General features: G+C 51.0%; 1 protein-coding gene across 1 annotated transcript in view; it reads left to right on the top strand.

The window, feature by feature from the left end:
- The window catches only part of B4GALNT3 (beta-1,4-N-acetyl-galactosaminyltransferase 3), a 62,824-nt gene extending 41,589 nt beyond the window's left edge, over positions 1-21,235 (top strand). Inside the window, exons 4-20 of the mRNA XM_066549754.1 lie at positions 7,452-7,547; positions 8,037-8,127; positions 9,004-9,104; positions 9,478-9,545; positions 10,054-10,132; positions 10,523-10,589; positions 12,267-12,410; positions 12,808-12,917; positions 13,406-13,506; positions 14,130-14,206; positions 14,798-15,803; positions 16,897-17,195; positions 18,017-18,170; positions 18,845-18,917; positions 19,320-19,473; positions 20,185-20,311; positions 21,072-21,235. Coding sequence (XP_066405851.1) covers positions 7,452-7,547; positions 8,037-8,127; positions 9,004-9,104; positions 9,478-9,545; positions 10,054-10,132; positions 10,523-10,589; positions 12,267-12,410; positions 12,808-12,917; positions 13,406-13,506; positions 14,130-14,206; positions 14,798-15,803; positions 16,897-17,195; positions 18,017-18,170; positions 18,845-18,917; positions 19,320-19,473; positions 20,185-20,311; positions 21,072-21,180 — 2,856 coding nt within the window. The 3' untranslated portion in view covers positions 21,181-21,235. The remainder of the gene's footprint in view (positions 1-7,451; positions 7,548-8,036; positions 8,128-9,003; positions 9,105-9,477; positions 9,546-10,053; positions 10,133-10,522; positions 10,590-12,266; positions 12,411-12,807; positions 12,918-13,405; positions 13,507-14,129; positions 14,207-14,797; positions 15,804-16,896; positions 17,196-18,016; positions 18,171-18,844; positions 18,918-19,319; positions 19,474-20,184; positions 20,312-21,071) is intronic.
- The last annotated feature ends 684 nt before the right edge of the window (positions 21,236-21,919 follow it).

Genomic DNA, 21,919 nt, shown 5'->3' with positions numbered 1-21,919 from the left:
GCCAGGTTAGTGGTGCACTCTGTGGCCTGGACACTTTTCTCTTTGGCTGTGGCACTGTGTGTGCCCAAGGGGTCAGCAGAGTCCCCCTGACTGCAAACAGAGGCCAGTGGTTCCCTAGTACCAGCTGCAGGAGATGGAGAGGGATCTGTGAACACAGCTCTGTACAGAGCTGCTTGCTGTCCTCCCAACCACCAACTGAAATTTCTCCCAGCCTGGGGATTAAGTTTTTCTGTGGCTCTGCCCAAATTAATTACCCTGGGTCTGTAATCCCATTGTGCCCTTCCCACAGCATCTCTAATAACTTAATTGCAGCCTTATTCCTGGGGCGAGGGACACCAGGTTGCCTCACACAGCTCAGGGAGCTGGGCTTTGTGTTAATAGAGAGACATATTCCTGAAAAACATAAATAATTAACAGGGTTACAGAGTGAGCTGGCAGCTAGCATTGCCAAAAAAGGACAGGTTTCAGTTTTCCTCTCTCAGTTTCAGGATATGAGATAGGCAGCTTAAGTCTTCAGCCTTGGATAAGTGGTAGGAAAGTGTGCTCGTTGGAAATCCCAAATTGAAATTTTGCTCTGGCACCTGGGGGAAAGGAGGGTTCACCCTTGCTCCTGGCTCCTCAAGGTGCCTGTGCACATGATGGCTGTTATCCTTACTGTCACTTCCAGGCACCAGAGCAAAGTCTTCCAGCTCCCAGCATCACACACTGCCTGCTCAGGCTGGAGAGGTGTGGGGTGTTTTGTTTCATTAATTCAGAAACGTGCCTGGCTATTGTCAGGGCAGACCTGTGCTGTGGGGTATGAGTGTCACCATTTGACACTGCTGTAGGTGTGGGCAGGGCTTTCAGAAAATGACTGAAAGGTTAGCCAGGCTGTTCTCATTTACCTCTGCAAAAGCATCTGCTCAGCTCTGAGAGGAGAAAGGTCTGGGCAGTGCAGGGGTGCATTTAAAATGTCCTTTCCTCCTTCATGTCTGCACAGCCTTCTCTCTGCAGGAGGTGTGAGGGATGTTCAGGAGCACAGCCCCTTGCAGGCAGCACTTGTACAGTTGCACAGGTGCTGCACAAAACCAAAGGATTGTGCTCGAGTGTTGTCCTGCTACCTAAGCTGCCCAAGAGGACATCATCATCCTTTCCTGAGAGGACTGAAAGACAAAGCTATTGCTGCTCACTCTGTCTCTGCTGATGTCCCTTCCTTGTCTACTCGTGCCCACCCAGACAGGGGCTGTCCTGCTAACTTGTCTTGATGGATTCCCACAAGTGCCCAGCACAGCAGAGCGTGCTGCCAAGCCCAGCTGCTGCCTGCTCAATGTCACCCAGCCAGGGGAGCTGGGCCAGGCAGGAGGAGGGGCCCCAGCCACTCTGAGGAGACAGAAGAGTCTTACAAACTCAGGAGTTTCTAGTTGGCAGCACAATGTCGCCTTTCTTCTGTGGCTCAGGCCCTCTCTGTGCCCTGTTTATCATTCCCTGGGCTGCATGCAGCTATGCAGCTGATTTGCCTCTGTGATGCCAAAGCTGCCCAGGATTAAATTAGGAAAGCTTCTCCTCTCCATCCTGCTCCAGTTACAGGCCAGGAGGTCATGTCTCTGCTGCTGCAGTTCTCTCAGCTTTGCTGCTTGCCTGGATCTTTCTTCCCTGGGCTCTTTGCTCAGCAGGAGCCCCTGGCTGTGTGGTGCCACCCCCAGAGAGTTTGGACATGATAGGGTTTGGGCTAGCAAGGGGTCTGGGTTGTCTATGTCCCTGATCCTCCTCTATGCTCAGTTCTTGTAGCAGGGGCTGATACTCTTAACATTTCTCACTAGAAGGAAGCAGAAATGCCAAAATCTTTTACTGCAATGCTAGGGCTGCAGACAGACATTTTTCCAGTGTGCTCAGTGGGGAGGATTGGGCTGGAGCTCAGGCCAGCCACAGTCCCACAGCCCTGGAGGGGCACAGCTGCATCAGTGACAAGCAAAGGCCCAGCCCAACTGTCCCCTCCCTGCCCTTGTAAGGGTTCAGCTCTCCCTTGCTGGGACAGCACTGTCACAGTGCCTGGGGCACTGTGCTCAAAGGGTGCCAGCCTGCCCAGCCTCCCTGGGGAGGAGACTCAGGTGCTGTGTGCTCCAGGGCACACTCACACTGTGCTCTGTGTGCTCCAGGGCACACTCACACTGCTCTGTGTGCTCCAGGGCACACTCCCACTGTGCTCTGTGTGCTCCAGGGCACACTCACACTGTGCTCTGTGTGCTCCAGGGCACACTCACACTGTGCTCTGTGTGCTCCAGGGCACACTCACACTGTGCTCTGTGTGCTCCAGGGCACACTCACTCTGCTCTGTGTGCTCCAGGGCACACTCACACTGTGCTGTGTGTGCTCCTGGGCACACTCACACTGTGCTGTGTGTGCTCCAGGGCACACTCACACTGTGCTGTGTGTGCTCCAGGGCACACTCACACTGTGCTCTGTGTGCTCCAGGGCACACTCACACTGTGCTGTGTGCTCCAGGGCACACTCACACTGTGCTCTGTGTGCTCCAGGGCACACTCACACTGTGCTGTGTGCTCCAGGGCACACTCACACTGTGCTGTGTGTGCTCCAGGGCACACTCACACTGTGCTGTGTGTGCTCCAGGGCACACTCACACTGTGCTGTGTGCTGCTGGGCACACTCACACTGTACTCTGTGTGCTCCTGGGCACACTCACACTGTGCTCTGTGTGCTCCAGGGCACACTCACACTGTGCTCTGTGTGCTCCTGGGCACACTCACACTGTGCTCTGTGTGCTCCAAGGCACACTCACACTGTGCTGTGTGTGCTCCTGGGCACACTCACACTGTGCTCTGTGTGCTCCAGGGCACACTCACACTGTGCTGTGTGTGCTCCAGGGCACACTCACACTGTGCTGTGTGTGCTCCAGGGCACACTCACACTGTGCTGTGTGTGCTCCAGGGCACACTCACACTGTGCTGTGTGTGCTCCAGGGCACACTCACACTGTACTCTGTGTGCTCCAGGGCACACTCACACTGTGCTCTGGGTGCTCCAGGGCACAGTCACACTGTGCTCTGTGTGCTCCTGGGCACACTCACACTGTGCTCTGTGTGCTCCAAGGCACACTCACACTGTGCTGTGTGTGCTCCTGGGCACACTCACACTGTGCTCTGTGTGCTCCAGGGCACACTCACACTGTGCTGTGTGTGCTCCAGGGCACACTCACACTGTGCTGGGTGTGCTCCAGGGCACACTCACACTGTACTCTGTGTGCTCCTGGGCACACTCACACTGTGCTGTGTGCTCCTGGGCACACTCACACTGTACTCTGTGTGCTCCAGGGCACACTCACACTGTGCTGTGTGTGCTCCAGGGCACACTCACACTGTGCTGTGTGTGCTCCAGGGCACACTCACACTGTGCTGTGTGTGCTCCAGGGCACACTCACACTGTACTCTGTGTGCTCCAGGGCACACTCACACTGTGCTCTGGGTGCTCCAGGGCACAGTCACACTGTGCTGTGTGTGCTCCTGGGCACACTCACACTGTGCTGTGTGTGCTCCAGGGCACACTCACACTGTGCTGTGTGCTCCTGGGCACACTCACACTGTACTCTGTGTGCTCCAGGGCACACTCACACTGTGCTCTGTGTGCTCCAGGGCACACTCACACTGCTCTGTGTGCTCCAGGGCACACTCCCACTGTGCTCTGTGTGCTCCAGGGCACACTCACACTGTGCTGTGTGCTCCTGGGCACACTCACACTGTGCTGTGTGTGCTCCAGGGCACACTCACACTGTGCTGTGTGTGCTCCAGGGCACACTCACACTGTGCTCTGTGTGCTCCAGGGCACACTCACACTGTGCTGTGTGCTCCAGGGCACACTCACACTGTGCTCTGTGTGCCCCAGGGCACACTCACACTGTGCTGTGTGCTCCAGGGCACACTCACACTGTGCTGTGTGTGCTCCAGGGCACACTCACACTGTGCTGTGTGTGCTCCAGGGCACACTCACACTGTGCTGTGTGCTCCAGGGCACACTCACACTGTACTCTGTGTGCTCCAGGGCACACTCACACTGTGCTGTGTGTGCTCCAGGGCACACTCACACTGTGCTGTGTGTGCTCCAGGGCACACTCACACTGTGCTGTGTGTGCTCCAGGGCACACTCACACTGTGCTCTGTGTGCTCCAGGGCACACTCACACTGTGCTCTGTGTGCTCCAGGGCACACTCACACTGTGCTGGGTGCTCCAGGGCACACTCACTGTGCCTGTTCTGTTGCCCTTGGTGTGTAACCTGTGCCTGTTCTGGGCCTGAGCTGGGATCATGCACTGCTGCTATTTCAGCAGGGTGATAAGCAACAGGGGAAAGGTGTTGGAGAAGCCTCAAGGGCAGTAGAAACCCTCTAAATGGGAAGGTCACATAAAATCAGCTCCTTTGAATACTCAGACTCATGGTTTCTGTTCCTGGTTCATGCCAAATCCGTCTATACAGAATTTTCAAAGCAGATGTTTTTAGGGGGAGAAAGTAAACTTAACTTGTTGCTTGCCAGTTCCTAAATTTCCCGCCCTTTGCAAAACAGAGCCAGGTAGGAATTCAAACATAGGCCAAGCTGGGAAGTCACATACAGTAACCATGTTTTACAATCATGTTCTAAAAATCATATTTTAGAAAATCCAGTGACATTTCTGTGCACGTGAATTGGGAATGGTGGTGATGTTGCTCTGTAACTGCAATCTGCAAAAGCCCCAGGCAGGAGATTTTTACAGCATGTTGCATGAGAGGATACTCATATAGCAAACAGAAGAATTTCTCAGCTGCCTGTAATGGGCAGCTGTGAATTGAGTTGGAGGGACAGAGGTGATAGAGTTTCAAAACAGCTGCTATGCTGATGACTCGTAGGGGTCTAAAATTAAAGCCTAGCTCAGTATTCAGTCCCAAAGCAGCACCTTGGGCAGCCAGCACTTATCTGTCAATAGTATTCTTTTTTTCCCTTTAAGAGGAAACAAAAACTAAGCTAAGCTGCCTCTACTCAGGAGAAAATTTGTCAATGTAGAAAATACTTTAAAATCGCATGCAAGAAATATTATTTACCAGTTAATTATTTCTAGTAGCTGTGAGTGCAGGAAAGCAAGGTGATCTCTTTAACTCCTGCCAGAATCTCCTCTCTGGAGGCTTTGTAAAGACTTTGGAGGTAGGAGTATTGGGCTAGAAATCTCAGGAATTATCTCTATAAGTATTGATGGTGTACCTAGTACAGTGCTGTCTGCCTTATTTTTTATTAGGCTGCCCTCTCCCTAATAGTGCCAAACTGCAGTGAAGTTTTGTGTTGCAATGGGACTGATCCAAGTTTTACTCTGCAAACACTTGAGCAAGTATAGCCAGTCTTTTGGGATATGCCTTATAAATATCTGGTTTTCCATTTGGGCTGCCCCATGTCAAAGCCAGCCCAGCTTCGTTGCAGTCCTGAGCTTTGAGATCATCGCCATGGTCTGTCTTTGGCAGGAGTGAGCTGCAGTGCCAGCCTGTCCACGGTGTGGGAGTGTTGTGCTGCATTTCATAGAGCTCTGAGCCTGCTGCCTGCCCTGTGCAAGCAATTCTCAAAAAAAAAAAAAAAAGAACCCAAAAAACCAGAATCATTTGTGGGTACCAGCAGACTTCCACAGGACTCAGCTTCTGGCAGTGATTCTCTGTGGGAGCCCAGCCTGTTCCTCTCCCTTTACGTTCCACAAGAAGCAGCAGTTGTCATTATTTGATTTGGCTGAGAAAAGCAGTGTAAGACCCTTGGGTGTGAACCTGGATTTGGCCAAGGGGCACGGGACTGCACAGCAATTAAATTCCAATTTGGTGTTTGTCACGCTTGCAGTGATTTATTTGTATCACAAGTTCCTGCAGAGTCCCAGGTTTCTTTTGGCTGCCTCCATCACCCTGAGCCCTCTGCCTGTCTCCACTCTGATTCTGTGCATTGCTCTGAGGAATTCCATCCACTTTGTCTCACTGCTTTTCCTCTTGCCTGGTGGGCAGAATCCAGGCTGATGGATGTCAGCAGAGGAGGGAAGGGGAGGAGATGCTAGTGGGGGGGATCATGGGCTTGCAGACATCCATCAAGCCTTGGCAATGGGGACACCAGTGAGAAGGGGCTGATGAGAGACCTCTCCAGAGCAGCAGTGGTTGTGAATGTGCTTTGCCTGGCACACAGAAATGGTTTTCACATGCACGACTAAAAATCCACAGCTCTCAAGGAGCATTGCTGCTGTGGAGCTAAATCTGCTTCATAGCCTTGCTTCAAGCCACAGTTTATTTCAAAACACCCACCATCCTGGGAAAAATAACTCAGTGAAGAAGTTTCTCTGGCAGAAGTGCACAGAGAGGCTGGACCCTCCTCCACTGTGCTGCTTCAGGCCTGCTAGAGCCTCCCCAGCAAAAACTAAGAATTTGCTGCCATCTGTAGACATTTGGGTGCTGTTCAGGCTGTTTCCCCAGCCTTGCTCCTACAGCCCTTATATAGGCAAGACAGCCACAGCAAAACCTCCCCAGTCCCAAGGCAACCTATTCCTTTCTTCAGTCTTTTGCCATCTAAGGTAGCTTGTACAGTCTCCAGCTTATTTATTCTTCACTGTTGGATGCCAGTGCTGCAAGGAGGGTTTCAGTATCCAGCTCCACTGGTTGCAGGCAGAAAGCTTGGACTTTGCTGGGGAGCAGACAGTGATTCCCTTCTGAATGGCTCTGACAGAAATAAAGTCTGTGTTTTGAGGAGTGTTTTGCTGAAGTCCCACAGTGGCCAGCAAGCTTTTCCCAGCCCAGCTGTGCTCCAGGTCTCAGCTGGACAGTGGCAGCCTCTCCCGATGGGGCTGGCTGCCTGGCAGGGAGCTGTACTCACACTGCACACCCTCCTGTGCTCTCCAGGCTGGAACCCCCACTTCCCTCAGTGTTTCTGTGCCTCTGCAGACACACAGAGGCTGTGCTGCTGCTCCCTGCTCTGCTGGGCCTCCATCTCCCTGTGCCCCCCATCTTCCATCAGCTTTACCTCTAGGATATGCTTTGAGAAGCATGTCCCCTCCCTAGGGTGTTCCCTCTTCCTCAGGTCAGGAAAATAGCCCTGAGATGGTGAGGGAGTCCAAAACACCTTCTTCCAGAACATAAGGTGTTTCATCATGGGGAGCTGCTGTGTGTTGCACACCATGGCCTCAGAGCACAGCCCTCTGGTGAAACACCTCCTTGATGGAGCAGAGCCCAGCCATGGAACTGAGGTGTCCCAAGCATTAGCACAGTTCCCTGGTGCCATTCAGATGGGTGTGTGCCAGCCCCACACCTTCAGCAGATGAGCAGCAGTGCTCTGGACCCTGCAGACCAGTCCATGATAGCAAAGGAATCTTCCTTCACTCTCCCAAGCACTCCAGGGGCCGTGGCCAAGGCTGTCAGAGCAGAGGAGGGACACAGGGGTTGGATGCAGCAGTTCATGGTGCTCCACTTCTGCCTTCTAGTTCCAGGGCCAGGCCAACCTGCATGTGTTTGAGGACTGGTGTGGCAGCTCCATCGAGCAGCTCAGGAGAAACCTCCACTTCCCTCTCTTCCCTCACGTGAGTAAGACCATGGCATCCACTGTCCTGCACTTCCCAGCTCAGCTTCCAGGTGGATCACCCTTGTTCCCTTCACATCCTGCCTCTGTCCTGCTTTTTGTTAAAATCCACCACCTCCCTCTCAACCACCTCCTCTGTCCTCCTGCTGAGGGAGCAGGAAGCTTTCAGAAGGGCTCTTCTGCTGCACAGGGGAGGGTCATTTCACACCTGCTGGCCTGCCAGGGCTCAGACACAGGCTGAAGGAGCCCTGTATTTGGTGCTCTCCTTCTTAGTGGCTTCCATGCCATGCCCTGTCCCCACCATCTCAGTGCACCCCCTTCTCAGCAGCACCTGCTCCATCTCATTTCTTACTTGGTTGGCTCTTTCACTTTGCCTCCATCCTCCTCTCAGAGAAAACCCTCTGCCCACCTGTCCCAGGGTTTTTGATTCTTCCCTTCTTCCTGTCACATCTAAAATTATTGTTATGAATTTTTTCTTCTTCCATTTCAGACAAGAACTATGCTGAAGAAGTTGGCCGTGTCCCCAAAATGGACCAACTATGGTCTCCGGATATTTGGTTACCTGCATCCTTTCACCGATGGTGAGGGCTCTGAGTGCCTTCACTCATGTCTCTTGTCACCTTCCCCTCCCTCCCCTCCTGGTGCTGCACCACTGGTGCCCTCACCCTGGCAATTCCAATACCAGGTCCCTTGTGTGGGTGGTGTGTGTGACTGGCCACAGCCTTGGCGTGGCTGGAAGCACGTCTGCCTCTCCCTGGTGAGGAGAAGCACAGGAGAAAGCAGATGGGAAGTGTTGATGAAGGAGAAAGCAGATGGGAAGTGTTGATAAATAACAATGTTGTTGTAAATTCACAGCCCATGGTGTGTATGTGGACACAAACAATCCCTGAGCTTTGCCTCCCTCCCTGGCATGGCCAGGACTGTCCGTGACATCAGTGATGTCCCTTCTGCTTGCCATGAATGCCATCTGACAGCAGTGACATCTGTGTCCCCCAGCTGCATGCCTCTGCCCCGAGCAGCCTGCTGGCACTCAGCCTCTGTCACTGGCCTGCAGCTGCCATCCCCGTGACCCCAGACAAAGGGTGAACCTCAGGCACCTCTGTCTCCCTCTGTGGCTCATTCCTCCACCCAAACACTGCAGCTCACACACAGTTTTGCTCTGGAAGCAAAAGGGATGTCAGGGGAGGCTTTGCATAGACTTCTTAGCTTTCCAGGTTAGGTGTCAGGTGAAGCCAGTGCAGGAGGGACACTGAACCAGTGACATCTGTAAAGTTTGTTTTCAGTCACAGCAGAGTTAGCAGAGAGGTTCAAAGGCAGGAAGGTGATAATATCAAAAGGGAAAGGGATGATGGTCTCACCAGGAAAAAGGGTAAAGACAGCATTTTAGAGGAGCAGGATCCGTTCTGTGCACAAGCCCTTACCCCAAAGCCCTACTTACTCCCTCCATCTCTCGACAGGGGAGTTTCAGTTTGCCATTGCTGCAGATGACAATGCTGAGTTCTGGCTGAGTCCAGATGAAAAGCCCTCTGGTCTCCAGCTGCTGGCCAGTGTAGGCAAGGTACAGTGCATGCTGCATGGCTTCTCCCATCCAGGCTTTAATGTTCCTGTGGGAACAGACACCTTCCTGACTTACTGCTTCCTTGGACTACCCAGGTTTCTTTCCCTGCCCAACCACAGACAGCATCAGCACTGATGCCAGATGGGGTATGACATGTGATATCTTAAGCCACTTACCTCTTGGTAGTGCTATTGGGAGTCCCTTGTTCACAATTAGGGGACTTAAATCTGTCCACAGGTGATGGATTTCACAGATGACTTACCAGGAGGAGTTGGAGGGAAGAGGGAGTTAAATTTTCCTTTTTTTTCATTGTCAGTGCAGTAACAAGGGAAGAAACTCATCTTAACTAGAGCCATCTTCTATCTCTTCACAGACGGGGAAGGAGTGGACTGCACCAGGAGAGTTTGGGAAATTTCACAGCCAGAAGTCAAACCTGGTGAGGTGAGTGAGCTAAGTCCCTCAGTCCCAGCCAGCTCTGCACATGACCAGGAAATCACAAGGATAAGGGAAAAGCACTCAGGCTTGCCCTGAGGAGTTTCGCAATACAGAGAAAGGGATTACTCTGGGGTATTGCCAAAGCCTTGCTGATTTACTGCAGGAATGCAACACTGGATTTTTCTTCCCTGCAGCAATCAAACACCAGCACATCCAGGCTCCCCTATATGAACTGTATCCCAAGCTTCCTGCCTTGGAACTGGCCAGGTTTCCTAGCAGGCCACACTGAGAGGGAGTTATTCAGAATTAACTAGGAAGGATCTGGAGTGCTCCAGGTGCATAAGTAAAGCTGCCTATCTCACTGGGAGGATCTAAATTTTCTTGGCAGCACTAACCCCGCCTACCCTGAGAATTAGGTTGTTTCAGGGGTGTGGTTGCTCTGCACTCATTGTCTGCTGACAAGCTAAGAAATGTTCCTTAATGCTCCTGGTGACAGACACCTTGTTCTTGGCAGGTTGTCAGCAGAGGGCAGGTACTACTTTGAGGTGCTGCACAAGCAGGATGACAGAGGAACAGACCACGTGGAAGTAGCAGTGAGTCTGTGAAAGTGGTGGTCCCCTATATGTGACCCCACAGAGCGCAGGAATGAAGTTTGTAACCATTTCCCTCCTTTCCCTGGCCTCAGCTCCTCATTGCATGAGATGGAGCTCATCCCTTGCAGAGCCCTTACCTACTTCTGTGTGAGATAGTCCTGGCCATGTGTCAGGACCCCTTCCTCTGCTTATTTGGGATAAATCTGCCTTCTCTGGGGTCTGTTGCAGCTTTTTGGCCTTTCCTGGCTTGGATGTGTCCTGGGGGATCTCTGCTCATTCCCAGTCTTTTGCTGCTGGGTAAATTCAGTCCCAGTACGGGTAGCGTGTTCCTTTTGTTCAGGCTTGGTTAACTCCATAGGTACTTCATTTTAATGTGTTTCTCTGTTCCAGTGGAGACTGAATGATCCAGAAGCAAAGTTCAAAGTCATTGACTCCCAGTATCTCTCCCTTTTTGCTAGTAAGTATCTTCATCACAAGTTTTCCCGAGCACCTCCCCATTCTTCCTAAATGTATCAGCATCCAATGTTTCACCATGAATCATTGTCTAGCCAGGAAAATACCAGGCATACACATCATTGGGAGAAAAAGGTGGAGACACTTCAGGAGAAAGACTTCTGGACAAGAGTGTGATTCATTATTAAACATAGGAGAATCAGAAGTAAGATTGGAACATTATTTCCAATCTTACTTCTAGGGAAGTCTAGAGCTAGTGAGGAAGGGCAGAGAGGAGAGTCTGCAAAGGTGTTGTAGATGGAGAGTAACACAGGATGGAGATTGCTTGCTCAGAGCCAGGGGGAGCATGAGTCCCAAAACATGGGAGCTGTGGGGGTGTGCTGCCAGCTGGACACAAGCAGGGAGAAGGGGCTGCTCTAGCACTTCAGGAGATTTCACTCTGGGTCCTGAACACAACAGGATATCCTGGCAGTGATGAGGGATGCTTCTTTCTTCTGTCCCAGCCTCAAGTGTCTTTCAGTTGGTGCTGGATTGCTACAAACACATCAGTCCAGTCCCTCCTGTTTTGTAAACCCTTCTTAGCACATCAAGTGATGGTGTTATCAGTTAAGAAGCTCCTTAGTCCTGTTTACCCTTACCCAGCTTTATCATCATCACTTTCCTCTGCCAGCATTCCCCCTTTCCATATGTACTGCTGTTGCCTTCCAACATTTCTGGGCTTTTTTTCATACCAGCCCTTTTGTGCATGGAAGACTCCCTGATGTAATCAAGGCATCTGTTTGCTGTGGATCACAACCTGCTGCTGTATTTTCTGAAACCTCCCATGTGGCTAGGACTAGGTTTTCCATTTGGTCTTCCATTTTCATCCTTTTTCCTTCTGCTCTTTTCTTCTTACTACCTACCTGTAGAATAGAAGACTGACATTCCAGAAGATCCCTTCACTTTTAGGTGCAGTGCTGCAGTCTCATTTTTATCTGTTGCCTTCTGCCCATAGTTTTTTCCCTTGTTCATATTATGTGGCTGTGGCTGTATTACATGACATCCCATTCTTTCTGGGGTCCCATGAAGTTCAGTACCCAAAGTTGCACACCAGTGCCCTTGGCAGGATATTGCTTTTCCTTCATGGATATTTATTCAATTCCCCTCATTTTAGAGTAAGACCCATGGAGACATGAAGTCCTGTGACAGCAGCACTCAAGGAAAAATGTAACCAATACCCAGTCTTGAGTTTGAGCTTCCTTTTGTTGTTTTACTGTGGGGCTTCATTCCCTTTCTGGAGTAACATCCTCTTCAGCCACTGAAGGTCCTTCCTTTGCCCCTCAAGTTTCTCCTCCCATTCATCTCTCTTCATCTCCTTTGAAAAGAAACTTAATACTAATAACACAGAGTTCCTGCCAGCATGGAGCTTGTTCAGTGATCGTGTATCCAAGGCAGGAGGTCATTTTTGCCCACTCCTCATCACTGTGTGTGTTTGCTTTCAGTGAAAGCTGTATTCCCACCCCACAGCTTCTCTATCTCCAGATTTCTGGGTCAGAGCCTTTCCTTTGCCTGTGCCAGAAACAGCATTAGTGCCAGGGATGCAATGCCATTTAAGAAGGGCTGGCACTGGAGAGAGGTGTTTTTTAGGACAAGGAGCAAGTTAGCCCCTGTCTCCCCCTTGTGTTCTCTCTCTGGTCTCCAGATGAGACGCTTCTGAAGATGGATGAGGTTGGGCACATCCCGCAGACGCTGGCCACTGGCAGGAGCTGGGCTGCTGGCAGCGCTGGCAGCAGGGTACACCCAGCTGACATGTTGAAGCCCGACCCCCGGGACACTCTTTATGAAGGTGAGACTGGGAAAGCAGCTGAGGGAGTAACTGCAGCCTGTGCAGGAGCACAGCTGGGAAGGATTGTCCTCCTGCACTGCAGTTATCCAGGCCATGCTTTTTTATTCCTGGTGTAAAAGAGAGGGGCAGCTACATTAGCAGTCGGTGTAGGAGACAAAGCACAGACTAAAGCCAGCTCCTCTTTCCTGGTATCCAGCTCAAACCACATCACCAAGCATATTTTTGTGTGAGCGTCTTAAAGGAATGTAAAGAGCTGAGCTGTGCAAGAAGATTTGTTTAATCTATTCCTTAATATTTCACACGGACAAATAGAACCAGGGACAGAGGTAGCTAAGCTGGTGTGTGGTTGCAGCAGGGCTCCTCCTGCAGCCCTTGCCTGTGTGTTCCTTGTCTGCAGTGCCTCTGCTCAGCAAGTCCCGTGTGCACCGGGCCCTGCCGGACTGCCCCTACAAGCCCAGCTACCTGGTGAATGGATTTCCTCTGCAGCGCTACCAGGGGCTCCAGTTTGTAAGTTGGGTTTCTTAACCTGATTCTTGCCCAGGGATACACAAGGAGGAAAAAGAAATCCTGTTAGCCATGGGGCCTGAAGCCCCATGTTAGCCAAAGGCCGCCCTGCCTTTGCAGGAAGTCTCACAATGGTTGAGAGGGTTTAATTCTCCATGGGGGGGACTCTAGTGTGTGTGGATTGCTAAAGCCACAGGCATCTCTTCAGGAGGACTTGGCCACCTCTCTCCCAGTTAGTTCTCACTCTGTTGTAGGACTTAAGCTCACAGTTAGAGAGGTGGGCAGATGCTGAGGGAGTGGGTAAAAGGCACATGCATACATACATGTATCCTAGCATGCTTCCTTCTGTCTTCCATTCTCACAGCCTGCTCCTGGACAAGGGAAAGAGTGAGCAACTCCTGCTAGTTATCCTGCAGCTATGTCTGGGTCACCTTGTGTCTGATGTCTGGCATTTATGAGGGTTTCACTTTGTCTTTCTCTCTTCTTCACAGGTTCATCTATCCTTTGTTTACCCAAATGATTACAGCCGCCTGAGCCACATGGAGAAAGACAACAAATGCTTCTACCAGGAAAACCCTTATTATTTGGAAAGGTAGCATGCTGTAAATTTGGGGTTACTAGCAGGGTGGGGAGATGTTTGAAGGGTGGAATTGGTGTGGAATTTCACGTTCACTTCTTAATTCTTAAAGATCCCTTAAGTCTTGCAAAACATTAAAGCATTTATAGTTTCTTTTGATAACTTAAGTGAAAATATGTTTAGGTCTCCAGGGGAAACTACCAGTGCTTTTCTTACACTGTTAACCCAGTATCTGAGTCAGAGCATGTTTGTTCTCTTACATCAGGCAGCGTATTCCCAGCAAGCTTGGCCTGCAAGTGGCTGGAGCCTCCTGATAGCTGTCACTGTGAAAGCCAAACTGTGGCCACCACCAGGTCTCTTTCTGGGGAAGAAATGCATGTCACTCATCTTCACTGGTGCCCAGATCCCAGTGGTGGCCCCACAAGGGAGCTGCTACTTGCATGCTCCCTACTGCAACAATCAGACACCTTGTGCAAGGACTCCAAGACATTCAGGAAGACTTTTTTGCAGGATAAAGAAGGTCACTCTCCCAGTAAGATAGCTGATTATGGCCTCCCTGTGCTCAGGATCTTCTGCCTTCTTCCAGGAAAGGGCAAAGTAACATTCATCAAATTTGTGTTTTGCTCTTCTCTCTGCAGATTTGGATTTTACAAGTACATGAAAATGGATCGACCAGAGAAGAGCCTGGACTCTGGAGAAAAGACAGAGCAGCCAGGTAGGGGCCCTAATGTCAGAACCCAGAGGATCCTTTTATCTGTCACTTTGGTGTGTGGTCTTGCAGCACCAGCTGAAGGAAGCTGTTGACTTCCCATGCCAAGGAAGTCTCAGCCTTTCCCTGCCAGATTGCTGTGTCTGGGAGGAGACTTTTGCTGCCACTTTTACTTCCCATAAGGGCAGGTTGGGAGCTCACCAAACAGTGGGGCTGCAGTAGACAACATGACAACTCTCAGGCCCAAAGCTTAGCTGAGGGGCAATTCTAGCAAAACCACGGGCAGGAGTAACTCAGGAGAGGTGTGCAGTGTGGCAGCCTGTGGTCACACCTGCCCTGCAGAGCTGTGGCCAGACCCACAGCTGAGGGCAAAGCCAGACAGCTCCACAGCCTTTGGCAGTGGTGGGTGAAGGGTGCTGAAGAGGCTGAGCATGGCTCCAATGTGGGAGAGCATCCCTGTCCCTCTGAGCAGGAGAGACAACACTGAGAGAAGCCAAGAAGAAGCTGCCCCCCTGCCTGGTGGGTGCCTGGGCAGGGCAGGGAAGGCAGGGCAGGGCAGGGAGGATGCTAGAGGTGTAACTTTGATTCATCCTGCAGGCTCCCAGGAGGGGAACCTGGATGACCTGCAGTACGAGGAGCAGGACGTGGAGAGCACCAGTGCCCCTGAGCACGCTGGCACAGGGAGGGCAGGGCCTGCAGGCAAGGTCCCCAGCAGCGTGCTGGGCAGTGACAACATCCACCAGGACTATTCCCTCCGGGAGCGCCGCCGGCTCCTCTCAGTCACAGGGGACCATGCAGGAGAGGAGATACAGAGGAGGAGGAGGACAAAAAGATCTGGTATCAGATCAGCCATGCTGGCCTCTACCAACCAAAGCCTCAGCCTGACTGGCCTAGAGGGAAACCCAGTAACGAAGAGACCCCGTGTGAAAGCTGGCGTCAAAGACAACTCCAGGAGCCCTCCGCAACATGCCAGGGCCATCCAGGGGAGAGTGCCTGTCAGAAGGAGGACAATCCCTCCTTCTAGGACTGTGTCTCAAAGGCAGCAGTCTCTTGGCGACCCCAGGGACTCAGGGGTCACAATTCCCAGCAGGGTAGGACCTCGAGGAGATCTCAGCACCACAAAGGACAGGCTGCAGGCAGCAGGCACCATGCCAGCTGGGAAAGGAATGCCATTGTCTGGCAAAGCTGGGAGACAGGCAGTGAGTGCTGCCAGCCCCAGCCAGCAGCCCGGGCTGCCACAGTGGCTGAGCCAGGTGCAGTCCTACATTGCTGAGCAGAAGGCGGCCAACGATGGGGATGTGGGTGAAGGAGAGGCACAGGTGGCATCTCCTTTGAAAGGCAAGTCTGGAGGAGCAGCAGAGGAGGAAGAGGTGGATGGGGAGCCAGCGGAGGAAGATGAGGAGGATTTTGATTACGTACCAGTGTTTGACCAGGCAGTCAACTGGGAGCAGACCTTCAGCATGAACAACCTGGACTTCCATATGCTGCGCACGGACTGGATTGACCTGAAGTGCAACACCTCAGGAAATTTGCTGCTAAGAGAAAGGGAGGCCCTGGAAGTTACACGTGTCTTCCTGAGGAAGCTCAACCAGAGGAGTAAAGGGTAAGGTGCAGTGAGAAAAACAAGGGGCACTGTCCCAGACCTGGTTTGCCGTGCTGCATGGGGAATACCTGTTATGTGAGTAACTGGTGAGAATCAGAGGATGAACTAAATGTGGTAAATAAGATTTCAGGCAAGGAATCTGTGTAAAACACTGGACTTTAGGCACACTTATTTTTCCTGAGAAATGGTACCAGCTTTAGCTGGTACTCTTTTGTTACATAGTCTTGGCATGGTTCTTTTTCTTCTCAAGACTTACCATCCCTTCTGGCAAACAGACACACTTCCTCTAGCCTCCATAAGCTAAACAGTCTAACGCCTGACCCTTCTGTTTGGCTGGCCTTGATTTTTATAATTTACCAGTCTTTTCTGGTTTCAGTTGGTGTTAATCTTCCCATACATAAGTGACCAATGTCCTGGATGTTTTATGGAATGGGTGTTATTAGTTTCTAATCCCTGCTGGAGGTAGGCCTAATGTTACATATTAAGATCACATTTGCTTTTTCAGGGTCACACCAGGCACATCCAGGTGTAACTGACCAGTACACACAAGATTTTCTCAGGATTTTTAACTCACGAGCATCTGGTTTATAGTAGAAACTCTTGTAATGATCTGAAAGGGCATGACCTGGCATTTCATCCAGTTTTGGCCATTCTGAATCTACAGCTCCTGCCAGTATTTATTGTATGATTGCTCAGTCCTACTCCATATTCCTGTTTGATAAGGTGTCATGAGCCAGTTTCAGCAGCCCAAACATGCTCCTTGTGCCAAAATCATTGTAGGTGGTGTTGAATACACTCACTATTACCAGCCCTACACAATCATTCAGACACATTTGTTATTTTCTGTGTCACCTTTATTTCATTTCTCTTGCCAAATATTTTTCTCTTGGCCAGAATCCCAGGTCTAATCCCACACATTTGTGGATTTAGGAGAAACAGGTGCTAAACATTCCCATGGAACTTTGGAAGCGGTGCAGCAAAGCAGGGGGGAGCTGGGGACAGAAAGCTTTGTGCTGGCCCCAAGGAAGGAACCCAGCAGGGCTGGGGGAGGGACAGGGCCAGGATGTGCCCACGGCAGCTGTGTCTCCCGCAGGCGCTTCCAGCTGCAGCGCATCGTGAACGTGGAGAAGCGGCAGGACCGCATGCGCGGCAGCCGCTACCTGCTGGAGCTGGAGCTGCTGGAGCAGGGCCGGCGCCGTGTCCGCCTCTCCGAGTATGTCTTTGCCCAGGGCTGGCAGGGCAGCAGCAGCCACGAGGAGGACGAGAGGAGGATGAGGAACCTGGTGTGGGGCCGCCGGCGGCACCTGATGGCCGCGGCGAACGAGCCAGAGCTGTGCTGGCCCCAGGGGTTTTCCTGGAACCACCAGGCTGTGGTTCACTTCGTGGTGCCAGGTAAGGGGATCTGCCTTCCCAGGACATTGAGGGGTGGCACAGTGGCCAGTTCTCATGAGGGAAGTCATGGACAGTGGGTCTGAGCCAGTTTCAACCATCTTACTTGGGTCGATGTCACATTCACATTCTCTCGAAAAATCCCTTCACCCAGGATTTTTTCTCCTGAGAAGCTCAGAAGCCTCAGAGAAAAAGGAAAGCAACCTTTATCTCATTTGCTTCTCCTGTGTTGTGCTCACACGTGGAATGTGTTTGGAGATTGTTTATATATCCATGGATAATGATTGTTTCATTGGTTTCTGGTGTGAATTATTTTGCTCTTTGGCCAATCAGTGCCAAGCTGTGTCAGGACTCTGGAAAGAGTCACGAGTTTCCATTATTATCTTTTTAGCATTGTGTAAGTGTCCTTCCTGTATTCTTTAATATAGTATAGTATTCTTTAATATAATATAGTATCATAAAATAATAGATTAGCCTTCTGAGAGCATGGAGTCAGATTCATCATTCCTTCCTGCCACAGAGCACCCCACAAATACAATAGGTCACTTTAAATTTCTGTTCCCTCCAAGTTAAATACCCTCAAAAATAGGATAGGGCCCAAGCAGCCATGGCTTGTAAGCTCAGAGAAAGCCTCTGTCACATGGTGGGGAAGAACCCACGCTGATTCCTTGGCTCTATAGTCCAGGTTTTCAGCCTGGGCCTATTACATCATCCCTGAAAGGTTGTTGAGGTTTAACAGAAGGCAAGAAGCCCTGCGTGTTGAGAAAAAACACCACCATTTAAATCAGTTTGCTTTGTTTCTCTCCCTGTTGCAATACAACCAGTGAAGAACCAGGCACGCTGGGTGCTGCAGTTCATCTCTGATATGGAAGAGCTGTTCCGAGTCACCAAGGATCCCCACTTCAGCGTCATCATCACCGACTACAGCAGCGATGACATGGATGTAGAGAAGGCTCTGAAAAGGTCTACTTTGCACAGGTCGGACTACTGCTTGGTGACAAAAAGCCACTCACACACATAGGCCTGCAAATAGCACATTTGCCAGTCTCTGTGTGTTGACCAGCCACAGCCTGCTGCAGCTGGAACACCACAGACACCATCCCTCCAGACCCTGCACATAGACAAGAATGTGTTTTTGTTATGACGTGCATACACATATGCATGGAACACTGTTAGTAAAGTGTAAGGCAATACCTGGTGTAGTCTTCCAGCTAAATTTATTGAATTTGTCTCTTTTTTCAAGATTGCAAGAGAGAAGAGAAAGCAAGTCTCCCAGTGGTGGGGCAGGGGGAGGACAGAAAAGATTAGAAAGCTCCAAGAAGTGGGACAGAGAGCGTGGAGACCTCTGTTTGCTGGAATGACCCTGCTCTAATCTGAAACAGCTTTGGCTGGTCATTTCTGTTATATGCCAGGGATTTCCAGGTCTTGTCCTAGGGCAGAACTTAGCTAGAGCTGAGAAGAGTTTTGCTAGGCTCTGTCCAGGGGCAAGACTTTCTGGGCAGACTGGGACAGGGAGCAGTGCACTCCCCCAAAAGGTTTCCTCTGCTTCAGAGGGTGCACAGGGCAAGGGCAGCTCCATGGCCCAATGCTGTGTGGTGCTGCCTGCAGTGCCTCCTGTGCCACTGAAATTCCCTTTCCCCTCTGACCCCCAGCTATCGGTACCTGAAGCTGACAGGGAATTTTGAGCGTTCTGCTGGGCTGCAGGCGGGGATAGACCTCATAACGGTGAGTCTGGGGGCCTTGGGTGGGCAGGGCAGTTCGTGGTATGTGTCTGGTGTTGCCACTGCCTTTGGTACTGAACACCCTGGTTTTTAGGGGAGGGAATAGCCTAGCAGACCAGTTCAAATGTAGTTGTGTTTCCTGTCCTTCCAGAGTAAGGGTCTCTTTATTCTGAGGATCCTGTGCTCTGTTTGATTCTTGGTCCATCTGCTGGCTCTGCCAGGTCATAGTCGTGGTATTTCACACTCATCATTGATCCGCCAGTGGGCATTTTGCCAGCCCTTGGGATCTCAGTTTCTGATGCAGCAATGAGATTTTGACTCCCATATTTCTGTCTTCCTGCCCTTCAATAAATATTTACTGAAAGTCAACCTATGTTTTTTTCCCAACCGGTACGATTGGTTTCAGGACCCGCACAGCATTGTCTTCCTGTGTGACCTCCACATCCACTTCCCAGCTGGAGTCATCGATTCCATCAGGAAGCACTGCGTGGAAGGCAAGATGGCCTTTGCACCCATGGTCATGAGGCTGCACTGCGGGATGTCCCCACAGTGGCCTGATGGTAAGAGGGCTCAGACTTTGGGAAATGGGGAAAGAAGGAAGTGCCTGCCTCCTCTACATTTGTTCCTCTGGCACTGTCAGGGTCTGGAGCTTGAGGTACTTCAGGTCCACAGGGTGAGTGTGTGTTAGGCATAGGATGGGGCTTAACAGCATCACGTACTTGGAATTTGAGATCAAAAAGCTAGCAGAGCCCTTGATCTGATGTTTCTCCTGGTTGTCTCCTAGGGCTCTTTATGGATATAAGAACCTTGGAAAAACCATCCTTTGTTCCTGTCTGTCCATATCTCTCTTTTCTGAGGGGGCACAGCCTGTCCTGAGGAGAGCTGGTAGACCAGGGGTGAAGGAAACCAAGCCAAGTTGGAGGGACAAAAGTAGTACAGCATAGGATTTCCTTTAGACAGAGGTGGCCATCCTGAGCCATTTAGGCACAGAGACAACCCTGGGAAGCTGGGACAGTCCAGGAATTGTGTTGCCAGACAGGAGATGTGAGAGGCTCTGCTAACAAGTTGACAGGACAGACCACGCTGTCCGTCCACAAGCCTTTCTCGTTCCCAAAGCTGGTTGGCATGGTTGGCTCTGCCTTGGTGCTGAGTTTACTCCCTGGTGTCAACATTGTGCTAAAAGTAGCTTGAGTCTCACTCCAGCAGCTCTGCTGGAGCCATCAGTGGTTCAAAACCCCAACAAAGCTGTGCCTCTTTTGTGCTCTCCTCAGGCTACTGGGAGGTGAATGGGTTTGGTCTCCTGGGCATATACAAGTCTGACCTGGACAAAATTGGAGGCATGAACACAAAAGAGTTTCGGGACCGCTGGGGAGGAGAGGACTGGGAGCTCCTCGACAGGTAGGCATCCTCTGTCATTGTTCAAGTGCTCAGGAGGGGAAGCCCATCAGATCCTGGAGAACCATTGACCTTGGGAGTGGGGTTCTAAGGAGGTTGAGATGATTACTGCCACCATAACCTTGGCCAGAGGGAGAGTCTTTGAGCAAACCTAGTAGTTGAGGAGACACAAAACACTCTATTGCAGCCAGCCACTAGTAAGAGAAGAGCTGTTTTCTACTGCCTTCCAACCACACTGCTGGTTGGGCTCCTGCAGATCAGGCCCTGGTGATTGTGAAGACTTTGTCCTCTTCAAGCACTCAGAGTACACTGTGATCCCTCACATTTCCCATATAACATTTAGCCTTGAAGACCAGCTGGTGGAGAGGCATTTAAAGATCATGAGGCACAGTTAAAATTTCTGAGGATTTTGTGAGGAGGGATGCACAAATCCTGAGCCTCTGGATTTGTAGTCATAGGGTTTGAGTCCTGTCCTGTCTTTTCTGTCAGCTGACTGCAATCCAGTGCTGCCAGCCATCTTTCCTCCTATCTTGGCATATGCAGGCACTCCTGACTAGTTCTGTGCTCAGGGGTGTATAAACACTCAGAAAGTGTCATTAGATTCCTGCTTATGGCTACAGGATACCCCTGAGCTATTCTGGACTATCCAATTTGCTTGCAGTCTCTTATCAACAGCACAACTTAGAAAAGAGTTTTCCTGGAGCTGAGTCCCTCAGTATCTTTGTGATGAAATTTTCCCTAAGTCTGCTCTTCTGTCTGCCAGGATCTTGCAGGCTGGGCTGGAAGTGGAGCGTCTCTCCCTGAGGAACTTCTTCCACTGGTTTCACTCCAAGCGGGGCATGTGGAACCGGCGCCAGCTGAAGACGGTGTAGCCTTCAACCCCAGAGCTGTTTGGCAGCTCTGTCCACCATCTCATCCAGATGTGCACTTTACTGGGGCGTGCAGCCAAGTGCCCAAGCTCTTCCTCTGCCTCCAGAGACCTCTGATGGCATGGCACAGCTGGGGAAGGGCTGGTCAGGCTGGTGGAGCAGGAGCTGCTCTTGTCAGCCGCTGCATGCAAGACACGGGATCCGCGTGTGGCTGGGAAGGCGTGTGGCAGAGGTGTCAAGGGAAACACTTGAATTTCCTGCCATGCAGTCTGGTGGAAGGTACAGTGGGAGAGGTGCTGTGTTTCCTGTTGAGTCTTGCACCAAGCAAACACAAATCCCAGCTAAGCCTTGAATGGTTTATTTAGAGCAATGCAGCTTCTCTTTCAAAACTTGAATGGAAAAGAAAAATAGAAAAGAACCCACAACTGTCCCCATTTCCTCTCCTTTGCCTTCTCTCCAGTACCCATTATTTTGGACAGGAGACCAAAGTTCTCTGATCTGTGTTGTACCCACATGCCCATGTGCTGACTTGAGGAAATCTGCATGCAGAGGAGCTGATAAGCACTTTAGGCTGCTGGTGCTTAGATGTTTCTCTGTGCTTTTCACTTTGGTCATTATGAAAAATTGTGCTCGTGTTCAGCAAATTAGGGGCTGTGGATGGAGTTGTGAATACATTTCCCTTAGAGGAGCCTTGTTTGCCTGTAGCTGGGTGAGCTGGCAAGGGTGATGTTACAATTCCACC

The sequence above is a fragment of the Molothrus aeneus genome, chromosome 5 (genome assembly GCF_037042795.1).
Source record: "Molothrus aeneus isolate 106 chromosome 5, BPBGC_Maene_1.0, whole genome shotgun sequence".
In the NCBI taxonomy this organism is placed as follows: domain Eukaryota; kingdom Metazoa; phylum Chordata; class Aves; order Passeriformes; family Icteridae; genus Molothrus; species Molothrus aeneus.
The sequence above is the reverse complement of the archived record's forward strand: the minus strand, read 5'-3'. Positions and strand labels throughout refer to the sequence as shown.